This window comes from Balearica regulorum, chromosome 16 (genome assembly GCF_011004875.1).
Source record: "Balearica regulorum gibbericeps isolate bBalReg1 chromosome 16, bBalReg1.pri, whole genome shotgun sequence".
In the NCBI taxonomy this organism is placed as follows: Eukaryota; Metazoa; Chordata; class Aves; order Gruiformes; family Gruidae; genus Balearica; species Balearica regulorum.
In genome coordinates this window covers 4395013-4411503 of record NC_046199.1, presented here as the reverse complement: position 1 = coordinate 4411503, position 16491 = coordinate 4395013, and the positions used below count along the sequence as shown (strand labels likewise).

Genomic DNA, 16491 nt, shown 5'->3' with positions numbered 1-16491 from the left:
CTGAATAAAAGCACCAGAACTGTTTTGATTTTCTTCTTGCACGTTGGTAAGCTCTTTAGTATTGCATGTGTTTTTTATAGTATGCTGCCTATGTATAGTTCAGTGGTGTTGTAAAAGCCGCGGCTTGTGGATGGGCTTTTGTTGGAACGGAATTTCACAAGCTGACGTTCTTCCAGACTGGCACGTTCTGCAGTTTAGCCTGGTTCGCAGCTGATGGAGGAGAAGCTAGATGGGTAATCTGAGTTTTTAATTTGATCCCTTATGATTTTTATTAGGACCACTTGTAGTGAATAAGCTAAATAAGAAATGTAACACACAATGCGTATGCAAGGGCTGTGGGTCTATCTGGAACAGGAGCGAGCCGGGGGGAGCCAGCTCTAACTCCAGCTGTACACAAGAGCTTTCCCACAGGCACCTTCAGTTACCTGGAGAAAGACCCACCCATCACAGTGGCTCCTTCTTGCTGGAAAACTGTCCTCTTGGTTGGCTTCACAGTGTCTAAAATATGGGGGGGGAGGAATAAAATTTTGCAGGAATTTGGAATAAATAGAAAGGTGTGTGTGTGAAAAATCCCATGAATATTTTTGCATGCTTAGTGTGGGGAGTTGTAAGAGTCCAGACCAAATCACCCTCCCTCTGCCTCCCCGGGGGACCGAAGCTGTGCTGGGGTACAGCTGAAGGCTGCGGGCTGGGGATGTGCCGTCCTGGAAAGTCCATGTCATTTAACGTAGCACAGAGGGTGTTAATCAGGGATCCCTCCTGGATGCAGCCAGGGCTCTGCCTACGGGTAGGCTTGGGACAGAGTCTAATCCTGCCCTACGAAGGGTGCGAAGCGGGATCGTGGTGAGAGTTTGGGCAGTCGCGCAGCGTTTCTTCTGCCGCACATCGGCTGCCTGTGCAAGGTGGGGTGAAAGTGGCTGGACTAAAGCAGTGGCTGGAAAAGTAGCTGTATTCGTGGGTAAGGAACAAAACTGAGCGGGCTTCTGTGTGCTTTTATGAGGGATTGTGTCCGAAATAGCTGCTGCTGCCCTTTAAGCCATTGCAGGCAAAGCAGGCTGAGCCATAGATCCAGTCTTACTGGGAATATTGGAAACACGGAGCGGGGTTATTACGTGTGCTGGAGAAGCTTTGCATGTCTTCGTTAAGGAAACTTTAAATAAATGACTTGTCCCTTTAACGTCAGGATTATGAATAGCAAATGTTAGAGGAAAGGGAAGTTAGAGAAACACTGTGAAAGGTTTGGTGGAGAGAATAACATGGAAAGAACAAAACCTGTTAGGATGGCAGGGAGATGGAAATTTGATCGCTTTAACCCTTCACTCGCTCGTGTGTTGCTGCTCAATGAGATTTTAAAGAAGGATTTGGATCTTGCAAAATATTCTCTGTGGGTGTTACAGGTTTACACTGCTCTTTCAACACCAATGTCTTACATAGAGCTGGGATTTACTCACTGCTCAGCTATGGCAGGAAATGCTGAATTTGCTTTTTTAATAACCACTCGAGTTTTTTTGGTGTCCCCACCCCGAGTTCCCAGGCAGATACTTTGTGCTTTTCTTGAAGTTCTCTTACTTCAGAGAAGTACAATTTTGAGGAGCAAATATGCTGTTTGACGACTCCTCCCCGGTGCTGCTTGTGGGAGTTACTTTTTCACACAGCTGGGGCTTGAGTTAATGTTTAGCAAGCCTTAACTCCAGCCCGGGCTTTGAAATAACTCCGTGCTGTTTTCTGCTTACTCCGAGGGCTGGATGCTGGCTGTGGGCTGCGTCCTTCAGCCCGCGTCCCAGGCGTGGGCGGCTCGGCCTCGGGCACCGCTGCCTTGAAGGCGCAGGTGGATTTACTGCGGCTTCTGCTCGGTCCGCCCGGGCGGGTGGATGCGGGGAGGGAGGAGAAGATGCTCACAGACACCCAGTCGGCACCCCGTGGGTGACAAGGAGCGGCTCTTCGTTATCAGCTGCGAGGCTTGGCAGCCGCTCCTCAGCCCGGCAGCGGAGGGGCACGGATGGACTGACCACCGCTCTGCTCCCCATCTGGACATGGACAAGCGCAGCCCGTGTGGCTCTGGGGCCACCAGAAGTGGGATCCCCAGGCTCCGGGAAGTGTTGGTGCCTGCCCGGGCAGCCAGCTGCACCCGGCTCAGCAGCCCCGGCAGGTACGGAGCGTGGTCGCGGGGTACGGATGGATGGAGCGATGACCGCCCTTCCTCCGAAGGCAGGGCGTAGGGGTAGGGCGATACCTGAGGCAGTGTAGGTGGAAACAAGGTGCGTTTCCAGAGGTGAGCAGGCTATAAAGTGCTCTTTAAAACTGTGCTTTGACTGCCTGGATTGTGAAATTAAACCTATTAAAATCCCCCTCCCCTTTTTTTTTTTTATATGAACTTTCTAATTGGGATGAGTGCAGCAAGCTGTGGAAGCGGGACCTGGGGGGCACGTGCGTGGCGGGGGGGGCTAAAACGCAGACCGGGTGTTTCCTTGTGATTCGGTGGTAACGCTGCCCTGGCAGCTTGTGGGGTTTGAGGGCTGCTCAGTGATTTGTGGAACTGTATGAAGGTAAGAACCACGTATTTATAAATATTGCGCAAAGCACGCGTACTAAAGGAGATAACTGAAAATTGAACTACTTTGCTTGACAAACACTGTACTGTTTGTGTGCTCAAATGACATTAAATGACTTAAAACTTCCTCTGACGTGTATTTGGATCAGCTTAGAAGTTGCACCAAGTTTCAGAACGTCTCCACTGCTGCACTAATCAAAACCTGTTGGGTTTGTGTGAATGTACTCACAGTGATTTTTATTTCTAACCATAGCCCCTGTTTTTTGTGTTTGTCTGACTTCTCATTTTTCCTAGTCTGCTTTGACCTTGTTTGTAGAAGCAAGAAAGGAAATATCTAAAAGATCCCAGGCAAAATTTCAGATATAAAAAACAATTTAATAATATTCTTAGGAGGAAATGACACAGGAGTAATATGGTAAATTACTTTAAAATTCCCTCTGTGTAAGAGAACTAGACTAGCACCTTGAGTATTGCAGGGTTTCTTTGATAAAAATCAAAATATTCAGTGACAACTTATGTTTTTTGCCAAACAAGTTAGCCAAGTTCCAGTGTCTGTACTGGTGCCAGAACACCTCTGTGGTCAGGTCTGAAGAGGTGCTACCACAGGAACCCTGAATTTGCTCACTAGCTTTGACCAAAACACTTAACTCCTACCCAGTGACAACTCACATCTGTTCATTCGGGCCTCACCGCCAGGTGAAACGTGTCCTGTATGTATGTATGCAACTAAACCTCTCTGCCAAGATTGACCTGAAACACGCTTATCTAATAAGGCAATGATATGCCAACTATCCTGGGTTTTTAATTAATTGCCATTAATGACTGTTTAGTTTTGCAGCAGTAACTCTGGCATGCTCGTCCGTTCCCATTAAGGCACCTACCGGCTTACCCGGCGGTGGGGGGTCGTGCCTCCAAGGCGCCGCTGAGAAAAAGCCGTAGCAGAGCCAGCTCGCCCTGCCTCGTGCCCCTCGCCTCTGCCTTGTAACGCTTGTCGCACCCGAGGTGGCTTGTGGCTGGGGTGGGTGGCCCTGGGCTCACAAGCAGCACTCCAGTTATTAGCTATAGAATTAGTTATAAATTTCAGTTGGGGGAGGCTTTTCGTGGCAACGTGATAGCCAAGCACTTTGTCTTAGGTGTAGTAACTCTTACCTGAGAAATCGAAGCAAGCGGCTTGTGACTGTCTTTCCCTTCTCCCTGCATCCCTAGACCTCTCAGGCATGAAGCGTAGCTCGATTCCAGCACACCTCTCAACCCCTCCTTACTTTGTGCTGGTCAGCAGGTTACTCTCGTGACCTCTTCAAAGTCTCTTGCCTGTCGCCATACATCTAGGCAACAACTTACAATTACTTATTCTCTGCTGTGATGTAGGTACAGCTGGTAGAATGGGCTACGACAAGAAATGAGTTCCACCATCCTGATTTACTCGAAGTTCAACATTAAAGAACTTGCAGGACAAATATTTAGTGTGTGTGAATCTGTGCTTTTATAAAAAGCCTTTGCCTTAACGAACAATCACACAAAAAATAAATTCACAGCCTTTGTACATAGGATTCAAACACACTGGCAGGCTTTCCTCTGAAAGCCGTGTCGTCCCTCATCCCCTTTGTCCCTAAGCTGGGCAGCTGAGGTGCACAGAGGTTTAACATCCCGCCTAAAGTCACAGCAGTGATGGAGATAAAGGGTGTCTTGTCTGACGTAACGGTAGTGTGTTTTGAGGATGCTTTTAGTAACTGGAAGGTATTGACTCATTCTGGCCTCGGCAAAATCCCTGGCAGTGTGTGCTGCAGGGCTGCGACAGCCGCGTCACTAAAGGGCAGTGAGTCCGTGTCTGTCGCTTCCTGGGAATCCCGTGCACAGGCTGAGCCTCGCAGCAGCTGGAGGGAGCCCAGGGCAGCCTCTGTGCTGAGGACGTGGCGATGGGTAAGAACAAGTACGTGGGAGCTCCTGTCTGTAGTGCTCTGTGGGTTTTGCAGCCCCGTGCAAACTGGTCTGTGGGTTTTGCAGCCCCGTGCAAACTGGTCTGTGGGTTTTGGCATCCTGGTGTCGTGCTGATAGGTGGAACTTGAATGGCAGACTGGAGCTTTGTGGCTGCTGGATGGACGAAGCTGCTTGGGTGTTTAGATGAATGTGGATTCAGTGGAGCATGTGAGGATGGAAATAGGGATGAGGCTGCCACCTTTTAATTAATGATTCTTATATAATCATCTGATAGATCAGGCTTACCAATTCACAATTGCATTAAAGATCACAGTACTCAAAGGTTTGTTTTGGCCAGGTACCCCTTTCTCACAGCCGGATTTCCGTGTCGATGAAAGGCCTTTCCTGTTTGGCTTACCATGCTAACGCGGGGAAAGTAAACGACGGGCTTGTCTGCAGTGACCTTACAGTGAAACAAAAAAAACACGTACAGGAGTGTGGCTTATGTCTTCTGAGGCCAAAACAAACCCTAGTGTGATGGGACAGACACCCAGCTCATAGACTAAACTAAACATGGCTTTGAATATTTTTAATTTGGCTGTATCTGCATGGGCTTATCAATCTGGTGTTTGTTCTGCTCTGAGTTTCGGTCTGAGACACCTCCAGGCAGATCTGTAATTACAGGCAAATTTTGCTATTCCTTAGCTTGCTTGTTTAGACCCTACTAGACAGAGTGGAGACAAGTCTACTCCCGATCAAGGCCTGAGACAGAGATGTCAAGATGGAAGTTCTTTGCCCTTAAATACTTTTATAGAAGCATTTATTGTTGGGTAAGTTATAACCCATGCTTTATTTACCTCCCAGTGCTGTGGTGGAGGTAACCTCTGGAGTTTGGGTCCATCACAGAAAGCGATAGAGGTGCTAAGCTCAAGCAATGTGTTACACCCAAGCATCAGGATTCAAGTCTTTCATCCACATAGCACTGAGCAAAGGATCGCTGCTTTGTCTTTCTGGTGTCACTAGGAATGCCAGGACAGGAGTTGGGGAGTGCCTTGTCGGGGTGAGGGAAAGCTGGATCTGGTATGAAATACTCCACGCATGCGGAGCTAGCTGGCACGTCCTCTTTATCGCTTGCAGAACAGGCTTCTTCAAAACAGCCTTAAATGACGCTGCTCCCCGAGCTGCTTGCATAATGGTAGATCTTGATGAACCGATTGCTGTGTTACTGAAAACAAGCTGTAATCTTATTAGCAAATTGTAGTAGTGACATCTGAGCTATTCTTGCTGGCGCTATAGAGACAGACCTTCAAGTGTGCCATCCCATGGGTGCAAAGTCCTTGATAAAATGCCTTAATGTGAACATAAGTGGTGGTTGGCAGCAGTGCTATATAAAATAGCTTGGGCTAGAGGCACTGTGACTTCTTGTAGGGGATGCTCTCAGTGAAACTACTAGGTATATGAGCAAATCCCCTATGGTTAGAGATATGCAAAGATGTAGATCAGCAGTGGCAGCCTGCTTCTAGGATTGCTTTAATTCTGCTGCTTTGGTTTAGTTAAGCCAGGGAAAATAAAGCATGGTAAGAGTATATCAGGTAAGTTAATGTTCATCACTGCCACAGCAATTTGGTAATTGGTCTGTCTTTACTTTTATGGTCTGGTCCAAGGAATTTGCACCAGCCATGTGCTTTTCATTTGCTCCTAAGAGTAACCTTCACTATTGTTCCTTTGCTGCTTGTTGTGGGGGGGAGGAGGGAATTGGCAGTCTGTGGTGTTTGTACTTTGTGTACAAAATTTGGAGGATTGTAGGAGTAACAAAGCCAGGCAGTAAGGCTTGCTTTTGATTTAGAATTTTGGTAGAAAAGTTGTGGAGCTTGTGTCCACAAGGCATCTCCTGGATAAATTTGCTATCTGTGGTGGGAATGGAGTTTTGTGCAATTCTGTCTGGCTGAGTAAAATAGCTGATTATAAATATTTCATCTAAAATTCCAATCAGTAGATTGACTTCTTTCATACAAGAAGTTATTCTTATGTTAACACTGATATCCTTGAAAGACTGAGGTTTAAGCTTCCAATAGTTTCAGTAAGTAAAATTATATATATTTTATATAGATATAGCTATAGACATGTGACTTACTGCTTCAGGATTGTCTCAAGCTTTTCAAATACTCCTATCTGTTGTTTCTGGGTGCCTTTACCCTACTACGTGACTTTAAACAAGAAAACCTGTTGTGTTGGTGGACTGATCTTGAGGTGATCCTTTCTCTTCAGAATTACCTACGCGGTTCTTCACTGGAGTTTAAGCTGCTTGCTCAGGGTGGGAACTTGGAAGCAAAGTGAAGAGGCCCTTTTTTCTGCGTGGACTTCTTTGTTTCTTTTAATCTTGTGCTTTTGTACCCATCAGTTGTCTTTGACCTTGAAGCAAATTGAAAGCCGGTAAGATGTCCATGTGTTGTGGCACTAGCATATTTTTGTTCTCTGACTTACTGTCTTTATCTGTCAAAATACTGCAACCAGTTGATAGAATAATTTCTCACTTTTTCCTTTTATGCTAGTGGTCTGAATTGCTATAATGCTGTGACTTGGTGGGCTGCTCCTAACTTGCTCTTGAGCTTAATTCAAACTCCTTCCATCTGTTTCTTTGTTTCATGTGTGCCTTTGTGCTTGCTCCAGATATTTGGAAATGTCTTTAAAAACTAGGTGCTTGTATGTGAAAGGACTGCCTTGTATAGCTTAATTCTTCTGTTCTGCTTGCCTTTTTATCATCTTAGTTTTTCTGGAAACAGTATTAAAGGAATTCCATTTTCTTGGCTTACACTTGTCACCTCCTGTTGTTTGAAATGCTTGAGAAGAAACCTCTTTATTCATCTGCTAGAGAAGTATTTCAATGAGGGAAGGATGTTGAGCAAGCAGTGAAGTAGTTTAGGCAGCTACAGATCCTCTGAGAAGCTCTTTGACAGGAATGAACAAATGCATAGCAACAGTGTTTATTTTGTTTTGATATTCAAAAGGACCAAGAGTTGCATGAGTGTTGGCAATATATTTGCCATGTGTTGACAGTATCTAGGAACAGATCAAAAAGTACTCTGAGACTTTGTATTCTAGCCCAGGACCAGTGAGCCACCAACACTCAGCGTTATACAGGCAGGCAAATCTTGCTCAGGGCTACCAGCACTCTATGCGGAGAGGATTTATGGAAGAAATAATAAGAAAATGCACCATAAAGGTCCGTGCTATTCTAATTTCTCATAAATCTGCTGTTAATATTGTTAAGTTGGGATTAGATTGAAGGTGACAGGGAAGTCAGCTGAATGAAGCTTGAGCCCCATTAAAACCAGTTCTGCTCTTATACAAGAAGAGAAGGTTGCATTAGGGTGGCGAGTCTTTCGACAGAGTCATTCCTTTATGGTTGCCCTTAACTAGATCTTTCTGCCGGTTTGCTTTTTGTTGGGTCAATTTTTAAAACTTTATAATCTTAAGCTTTTTGTTATGTTGACAGTGCAACTGAGCGAGCTTGCTTATTCCACCTACTCTTTGCCCAGTTGCAACTGAGCGATTAACATTTTAAGCCAACAATCTACACTTTCAATCTAAACTGTTGCTATGTTTATACGTCACAGATTGCCCTCCGTTGACTTGGGCATGCAATGAGGAAGAACAGTATCTTAGGTGCACTGAATCTAACGTTTAACCTTCCACCTGAGTAGCTGGATCTGTAAAGCACTGTGCAGTGTGTTCAAGAAAAAATGTATTTAGACCAGAAAATAAAATATTTTCTAAATTTAAAGGCCTGACTTTGCTTTGGTGTTGTCCTGCGAGACAGGAACGACGACGCGAGCTTAGAACTTGTAGAGCTGGGCTTTGGATCCTGCTGCTGCTATGTAGAGCTGCTATGTGGCAATACCATCCTGCATCCTGGTGAAATAGGGTTTGGTGTATCTGTCTGTGAGGTTCTTGAGGAAAAAAAATTAGAATGGCTTTTGAGCTGTTTGCACAAGTAGTTCAAATATGGCTCTCCTAGAGCAGGCATAGAGTGTGACTGGTGGTGGAACTTTTTGGTGCAAGCGCTACTAGATCGTCTGTATTTCCAGCTGTGGAAGGAAGCAAAATAACTGTGGGTGGTACAGGAGCACGAGTCAGAGTGGGATAGGGGTCCAGCAGTTCGCTGTTGTCTGGCAAAACTATATCCTTGCACCAGTACTATGTTGTCTTGATATGAACTGAAGGTGCTGGTAGATCAACAATAGCTGCTGGCAAGGCTATAGCCCAAAACCTGGACTGAAAGGATGTTGTGACCCTTCTCAGGTGTGCACCAGCAATATGCCCTAATGCTTTAGACGATTATTATTCCACTTGGTCATAGCATCTCCTGGACTAAAACTTGCACTCAGGATCTGGTACTGGGTAAGTCATGCAGTGCGTTTTAGTCAAGAGCCTACATTTTGAAAGAGCTGAAGACTGTATTTATATTGGCTTAAAATGTTGGGTTTGTTCCAGGCAGGCCTGTGGCAGGTGTGGGGAAGGGATTGACATACCCATGTGTGACACGCAGGTTTGCTGCAGAGCTCGTGTGCTGGGTGCAAGCTGCTGCTTGGGTCTAGGGTAGGTTCTGCTGGAGCTGCAAACCTGGATCTAAGTGCTGTTCTGGTGTGAATCCATGGAGATTTCTGGGATGCTAGACAAGCCTGCTCTATGCCATGAAGGAAAGGTGCGTTTTAGAGCTGCTTTGATCTATATAACCTAGATCCCACGGTAGCATAGTGCAATAACTTAGGGCAAGAAGAGTGGTTGTGTGCCTGCTGAGGGCCTTTAGCAGAGCAATTAGGAGAGCTTGTAAGATGCCTCCTTAGCTTGTGTAGTGTTGTGCTTGGGGAGACTGCTCTTTAGTGCAAGTTCGGCCGCCAGTGGTTCTGCCACTGATACGGCCAAAACCAAGCGCTTCAAGATAATCTAAAATCCTCCTTCTAGTTTCATGTTGCAAGTGATAATTTCTATTGACTGATGTGTAATACAATTCTCCTGAGATGTCACGGCAAGGTATTAAGCAGTCCTTTTGATGCTAGCAAGGTAGCTTTGTATAAATCTAATCCTCTTGGCTGTCAGCAAATGTGAGAAGATAGAGAGGAGTACTAAAGATGAACAGTTAATGCAAGGAATGTGATCTAAATTTTTAACTCCTAATGAGTAAAGATATAAGTAAAAAGTTAAAAGGGGAAATAATGATTTGGGATGGCAGCTGTAGTAGAACTGAGAGAGATGGGCATGAACTATGAAAGTAAAAAAAAAAAGTCTTTGACTATTTAAGTGCTCTACCAGGTTATAAAGTAGCATCTCAACTGGAGGCCTGTATTCGGATATCCAGGAGTAGAAAAGGGGAGTGGGAAAGGTGGGGATAGGTACTAAAAAAGCGGACCACCTCCTCCCTTGTCAGAGGTGGGCTGGGTGGTGTAATAGCTCTTTTCAATGTTTCACTTTTGTGTTCCAGTAAAGCAAAAACCACCTTATTTTGTTCTCAGTGCCATTGCTGGCTGCAGATGTTCCTGGAGTGGTAGTTACTGCTTTAGTTCTGACCTTTAGAAGAGAAGGACTGCCTGTGTGCATATTAGGAAAAGGTATGAGCATAATATGCATGGACATGTGTACCTGTAAGTGCAGAATATCCTACAGGCCTCTGAGTTGGTAGATCTTCAAATTTAGTCTTTTATGACTTGAAATGCTTCTTATAACAGAAGCAAGTTAATGCCAGAACTGCTAATAATGGCTTTCCGGAATGAAAGGAACTAAAACTTTCCAGATATTTTGCCATCTATAACTTTCTAAGTCTTTCCAGAGTTGGGAGGCTAAATTGCATTTGGTGGTTGTTTTGTTGTCATGGTTTTCAAGGCACAAGACTTAATCTGCTTTTTTCCTGCCTTTTTTTTTTTTTTTTGTCATGAGACTAGAAAGCAATACCAATCTGTGTTTGGTGGTGGCTGTTCACAGGTGTTTTTCAACCACCCGGAGTTAGTGTAGTGTGCGGTCTCTTTAATTTTGTGTTCGTGAGTTGAACCATTGAGGTGTTTCACAAGTAGGTTCCACTTATCCCTTTTTTTAAGTCTTTGAAGAAGATATACAGCAGGGTTTAAATGGCTTGCAACTCTTTGAAGTGAATTCAAATTCATTTTAGGAGAGGTATTATTTTATGAACTGATGAGAACCTCACCACTTTCTGCAGAGCGGTTGAAAGCTGAATGAGGCCAGTCAGGGACTTTGGCTGCCCATGAATGTATCAACAGAGTGGTAAGAAAATTCTGTATGTTTGAGTTTCCCAGGACACTTGTGCTGTTTCACAGCTGAAAAGTCTGGTCTGGGCAGGAAAAGAGATCCTCAAATATCAGAGTTGTTTATTGCATGAGCTGAAGTGCAGGAGATGGAGCTGTGCCGGTTTTTGCATATGGAGGACAAGCCTACCAGGTTCAGTCTGCGGCAGCTGGGAGTTGTCAGGCTTGCAGTGCATGCCAGATCATCCAAACACATGTGCATCGCGCTTGAAACTTCTTGGTTGTCGTGAATGTTTGGGTATCTGTGTATGTTTGCAGGGGAGTCTTGGAAGCAAGCATGGGAGTGGTGGGTGGCGTCGCAGAGGTCACTGGAAGAACAGATTGGAAAACCCGTGTGATACTGTGTCATCTCATGTGTTTGGTCAGCAGTTTTTCCCCTACTCTAGGGGATTTGATCCCAACCTCGTCTGTTATTGCTAAATACTAACCAAAGGAAGTCTAGCACTTACCTCTGTTTGGCTTTTATTGTAGTCATTAATCAATGAAGACTGCTGTGTCGTGAGTGTCTGAATACGCATAGACTAATCTCTCCTTATCTCTTCCTTTCTCAGCACCAGAAATTGCCCTTGCAAAATGACCCAACTTCCTCCAAAGAATCCTTTGGCATCCTCAGTGTCAGACGGCACGGATTGCAGGGTAGAGTCTGTGGACAACTTGTCAATGGACAGTTTTTGGCTGGAAGTAGAGAACATTAAACAGAGCGCTGAAGCTGAGCAAGAGGAATGCAGCCTTGCAGATGTCAAAACACAAGAGGGTAGGTTGCCAAAAATGTCGGGAGTGAGGGGAGGAAGATGAACATCTTGGAAAACTTGCTTATGCACCTAAATGATTTAGAAGCATGTTGGAATATGGTTGGAGTATTACTAGTCAAATCAGATTTTTTTTTTTTTTTTTTTTTTTTTTTTAAATTGGGTGGTGGATAGTGTCCTGCAGAAGGGGAGTGCTGGCCTGGCCTGGTTTCAGGTTCTGAAGCAAAGCCGACTCTAAAAGTCAGTCAGAAGTATGTTCAAGGCTCCAGATTTTTTTTTCGAACAGCTCCCACTGACTGTGGGGGCTCTCACTCCCCATGCAAATGGTGGCATGGTAAGCGTGCTGTGATAGCTGACGGTGTTTGGGAAGGCTTGTTTGTGTATGTGGTTCTGAGATCTCATCATAGTGGCCTTTATGAGAGCTGCTTTTGTGGAAGGCAACTTCTCCCCCCCCCCAATTCACTAACCAAGAAACCATAATAAACAGCTAGAATGGCTTGAGTCCATCCACACAAGGTTTTTTAATACACCTCCTTTTTTTTTTTCCTCATTCTTTCTTTTGAAGACTGCTTCATGTGCATGGGGTGTTTCTAATGGGCTTTCTGTAGTGCTGACATTATCCAGTATTTTAGGATAACTGGAATGTGGACTTGATTGCCTTTTGACATGGGAGGTACAACTTCCTGGGGTCCCAGAGGGATGAGAAACCTTGATAAGCACCCAGCGATCCCACAAGTTGGGATCACACATTTTCTGGGTTAATTTTGAAGAACATGATTTAGTTGGCTGTACATCCTCTTGAATGGTTGGGTTTGCAGCCTGGACCACCTACAGCTGTTGTGCTGGCCTGATCTTGAGAAGGATCCAGGTATGTAATGGGGAAATGTTTGAGTGAAAGTCCTGGTGTGCTGCCATGCTTGGGAAGGGTAAATAGCTCTCCTGGGTGTTAGAGGGGGCTCTGGAGAGTGGGGTGGGAAGATCATCATCCATGTCTGCCATAGTAGGCAAGACATGGTAAACATTAAGGGTTTGCTGTTAGCATCCCTGCCGAAAGGATGTAAGTTTGTTTTTTAGAACTGGAAGAGATGCAAAAGCGACTCAGAAAATGAGTGCGCCAGGAAGGAGACTCTGGGAAAGAGGCAGTGCCAGGAGATGAAAGACTGTCTGGGGTATCTAAAACACTGATATGCTAGAGGCAATTCGATTACTGTGTGTAAGCAGGGACACAAGGAAAAGTGTCTTTTAATGCTGTATATTAATCTAGCAGGCAAGAGCTGACTGCTTAATTGGCCATTGAAACCAGACAGACTCGAAATAATGCTTCGAGTAGCGAAGCCTTCCCGGCAGGCTGGAGAAGGAGGTGCGGCACGCTCACATCCTGGTGCCTTCTGCAAAGGACCTTAGTCAAATAAGTGTTGTGCTGGAAGCATAAGTAGCGAGGGGAAACTTCAGGTGGTGTGGATGCAGGAAGCTGGACTTGGCTGGTGCCTTCTGGCTTTCATGTCTCTGCAATTTCTGGTTGGAGCACCGCGAGGTAGCAATGTGGCACGGAGGATTCGGGGCTCCTTGGAGCCAAAGGCACCATCGCTCTTTGCATAAAGCGCAAGACAGCGTGCTTAACCTGACAAATAGCTGATTGTAATCACAGTACAGGGACAGCGTGGAGGCTACGTGTCGATAAGGTGTTGCAGAAACGCTGACCCAGTTGGAGAACGCTGGTCTCCTGTGCAAGCACTGTGTAAGGGGTGGTGTAATGGGAAGCAGCTTGTGACCTGGTGTTAGTGGGAGACCAGTGTGTAACTTTGCAGAACTGGGTCAGCAGAAAGATGCTGATGATACTTGTGGCCTCACTAATGCCTGAAGGATGTAGAAAGTAGCTTTTTCCTGAAATACAAGCAGCAATGGTCTTTTCTTGCTCTCTGCTGTTTATCCAGCTCTCTCCAGGGTCTGACTGTACAGCAGACTGATAATGTCTGCATTCTGTGCGGTAGTGCCACCAAAATATCTGCAAGCATCCTTATAGCATGTAATCATGTGTGAGAAGTGTCTGCAAAGAGTGATTCTTCTCTACCTTCAAAAACTATATAGGAAGTTGTGGCTAATGTTTAGTCTGAAACTGTAGGACGCTTAGCTGTACTTTAGGGTTTTTTTCAAACTAAATGCGTTATTATGAATGTTATTTTTGGCTAGCTTATGGTTCAAGTAAGTTTTTGGAACTAGTGTTCTTTAGTTTTGCAAATTGAATCCTAATTGTGCCCCCCTGAAATGCTGCCTGTCTGGAACTCACAAGGCAAGTCTTAGCAGCTCTCTAGGCTTAAACCTGCAGCTCGGCTTCTGTGAACCTCTCAGTTCTGACCCGTTTCTCTCTCCGATTTCCCCCTTCTCCCCATAAATAACCTATTTTGCTCGTTTCCTTTTGTGTTACTGGCAAACATGACCGGGCCAAAAATATTAAATAAAGGAATGAAAATCTGGTGCCTTGGCATCGGATGGGGCAGTAGGCTCACACGGATGTCCGATTTGGGGCCTGCTGTTTTGTATTGCGTATTAGATTAGTTTCCTGTTATGACTGGAATTGGGTATTCTCAAAACTTGCAAGCAATACACTTAACTTCCTTTAGTTCCCAAAGACAAAATAAAGCAGAAGTCTTTTGCATGCTGTGCTGCTGTGAAACCACGGATGTAGGACAAACACGTACGGTGAACAGGAGTGTGTAAGCAGCTGTAACTGAGTAGTACCAGGAGGGATGCTCTTACCTGTTAGCTTCTGTAGAACCAGACACGGGAATGACCAAAACTGAAGACCATGCTAGGAAAGCTAGCCAGTTTGCAAAAAGATTTGTTAAAGGAAATGCTTGACTTCAAGTCCAGCTCTGTTTATTGTTGTGTGATGCTGAAAAAAGTTCTGTTTCATTACAGCGCAGAGAACACAAAGAGCATGCTCTGAAGGCTGGAAGGAGTTTTAATGGAGTCACAATATGTTTTTGCAAGTTGCGTGAACACAGAATTTTCCCCAGAAAAATTGTTATTTAATCTCTCAAGAAGAGCTGCGTGGCTTTTTTTTATTATTGATGCAGCAATAATAAAACTTTGAGCAGCTGTGGTAACTGAGGAGATATCAGCTTGCATAGGAAAGGAAGAGTGGGAACGACCTGTTCTGTTTCAGTCAGTTCGGTTGCGCTTTTTCTTTTTGCCAGTATAACCTTTGGTAGAGCCATGCTGGAGCTGCCTGCAGTGAATGAAAGGGGTACATAGAATTGAAAAGATAAAGGCTTTGTGGTGTTCACTGTGTTAAAGTTGAAGCCACCTGCTAAATTGCTTCTTTTATCCTTGGATTTCAAGTAGCTGCCTTGCTCAGGGCACTTTCTCGCTTGCACAAAGGGTGCATCCCATAAGGAAAAAATTGTCTTCTGTGTTTGAAGTGCAGCTTTTATATATTGAAGAATGAAGTGGAATTGAGCTTGTTTGAGTAATGCTGCTGTACTGTCTCCAGGCTTCTCACACTTCATTCTGGAACTGGAATAGTCTTTAATTTTAGTGATGTTCTGTATAGGCACAGACATAAAGTGAATCCACAGAATAACATTTTTGGTTTTGTTGAATGACTGTACGGATACCAATCCACTTAAAAAGGTAAAGAATAGGGATGCTGCATACAAATAATTCTGCAAGTATATTAAAGAAAATACATCTACAATCTAGAAAGTGTCTAGATATTTAAAAAGAAGAAAAAGTTGTTATGTAGGCATACATGTAGATAAATAAAAATTAAAAGAAATAGCAAAATAATTGGGAAGAGTACAAAAGCCAAAAGTGCAGTGTTGTATGCTGTGGCTTCCCACAGACCTTTTGTCCGTTCCCAAAGATGCTGGAGGATCAGGTGTGCTGCAGAGGGAGGCAGTGCCAGTCATTCTGAGCTTGCTGCGTACTGTTGCCCGCTGCCGGAGCTCCCCTTTGCGCAGGCAGCCCGTGGAAAGGCAGATGTAAGCAAGCACCTCTGGCTTTCCTCCCATGTCCTGTGAAAACACCCACTGGGTTTGGTTCCTGTTGCAATCCTTGTGCTAAAGACCACACAGAGTCACGCTTGTGCCCAGCTTCTGAGGGAGCCTACGTTCCTGGCAATACCCATACCTCTCTCGTTTTTTCTTCTCTCTTTCCTCACCTAGGGTGAGGAGAAAGGAGTACGTGGGCAGTTGTAGCTGCCTAAAGTGCTGTCTCCTCCGATTTCACCCCGATACCCAGCTGGGTACCTGGGATCAGTGCTTCAAGCACTCCGATTGCTGTTATCCTTTCTCTTCTCACTCGCCCTTCTCATCCCTTGCCTCACAGAGGGAGAAGCTGAAGCCGAGTGGCTCCAGGATGCAGGTCTGTCCGACCTCCTCGGGGACCGTGCCTCGGAAAACGACAACATCGTGCTGCTCTCCACCCTGACCAAGACCCAGGCTGCCGCTGTGCAGCGGCGGTTGGATACCTACTCCCGCTCTCGGAGGAGGAAGAACAAGCATCCTGTGCGTGATGTCAGAGACATTTTTGGAGTGGTCGGCTCTGAGGTATGTTGATTCAGTGGGATCTCCTGAAAGACTTTGTTGTGTTGTGGTAGCTGACATGGCTTTCTGGGTCTAGGGCTACTTTCGTTTCCAAATAGATGACGTCATCTTTTGAGCTGAAATGAAGCTGAGATTGTAGAAATTCTGCATCTAGGTTGCAGCATTGACAAGTTGCTACAAAACCTGCAGGTCCATAAGCTTCCTAGAGACTGCTGGGAGACTTCTTTGTAGTGCCTACAGCACTGCAGCCTCGTGGAGCACTGGTATCGTTTGGAGCCCTCTTGTGTTTTCTTCATTCCAGTGACATGTTAAATCATTGTTAACGGGGAAAAAAAAGAAAGAACTTTATAAGTTCAGTTCTGATAAGCTGATCTTGTACAGCTGGTAATTCTAGAGAAATAATACCCACT

At 45.1% G+C, this 16491-nt stretch overlaps 1 protein-coding gene across 5 annotated transcripts in view; it reads left to right on the top strand.

The window, feature by feature from the left end:
* Positions 1-16491, top strand: part of ARHGAP40 (Rho GTPase activating protein 40) — a 46503-nt gene that overhangs the window by 15225 nt on the left and 14787 nt on the right. For 2 of the 5 annotated variants that reach the window (XM_075768622.1, XM_075768620.1), the window contains exons 2-3: positions 11337-11539; positions 15864-16084. In XM_075768622.1, coding sequence (XP_075624737.1) covers positions 11359-11539; positions 15864-16084 — 402 coding nt within the window. In that variant the 5' untranslated portion in view covers positions 11337-11358. Of the gene's footprint in view, positions 1-821; positions 959-1722; positions 2150-11336; positions 11540-15863; positions 16085-16491 lie in introns of those variants that run through there. The other 3 variants (XM_075768621.1, XM_075768619.1, XM_075768618.1) reach the window with 3 other exon arrangements.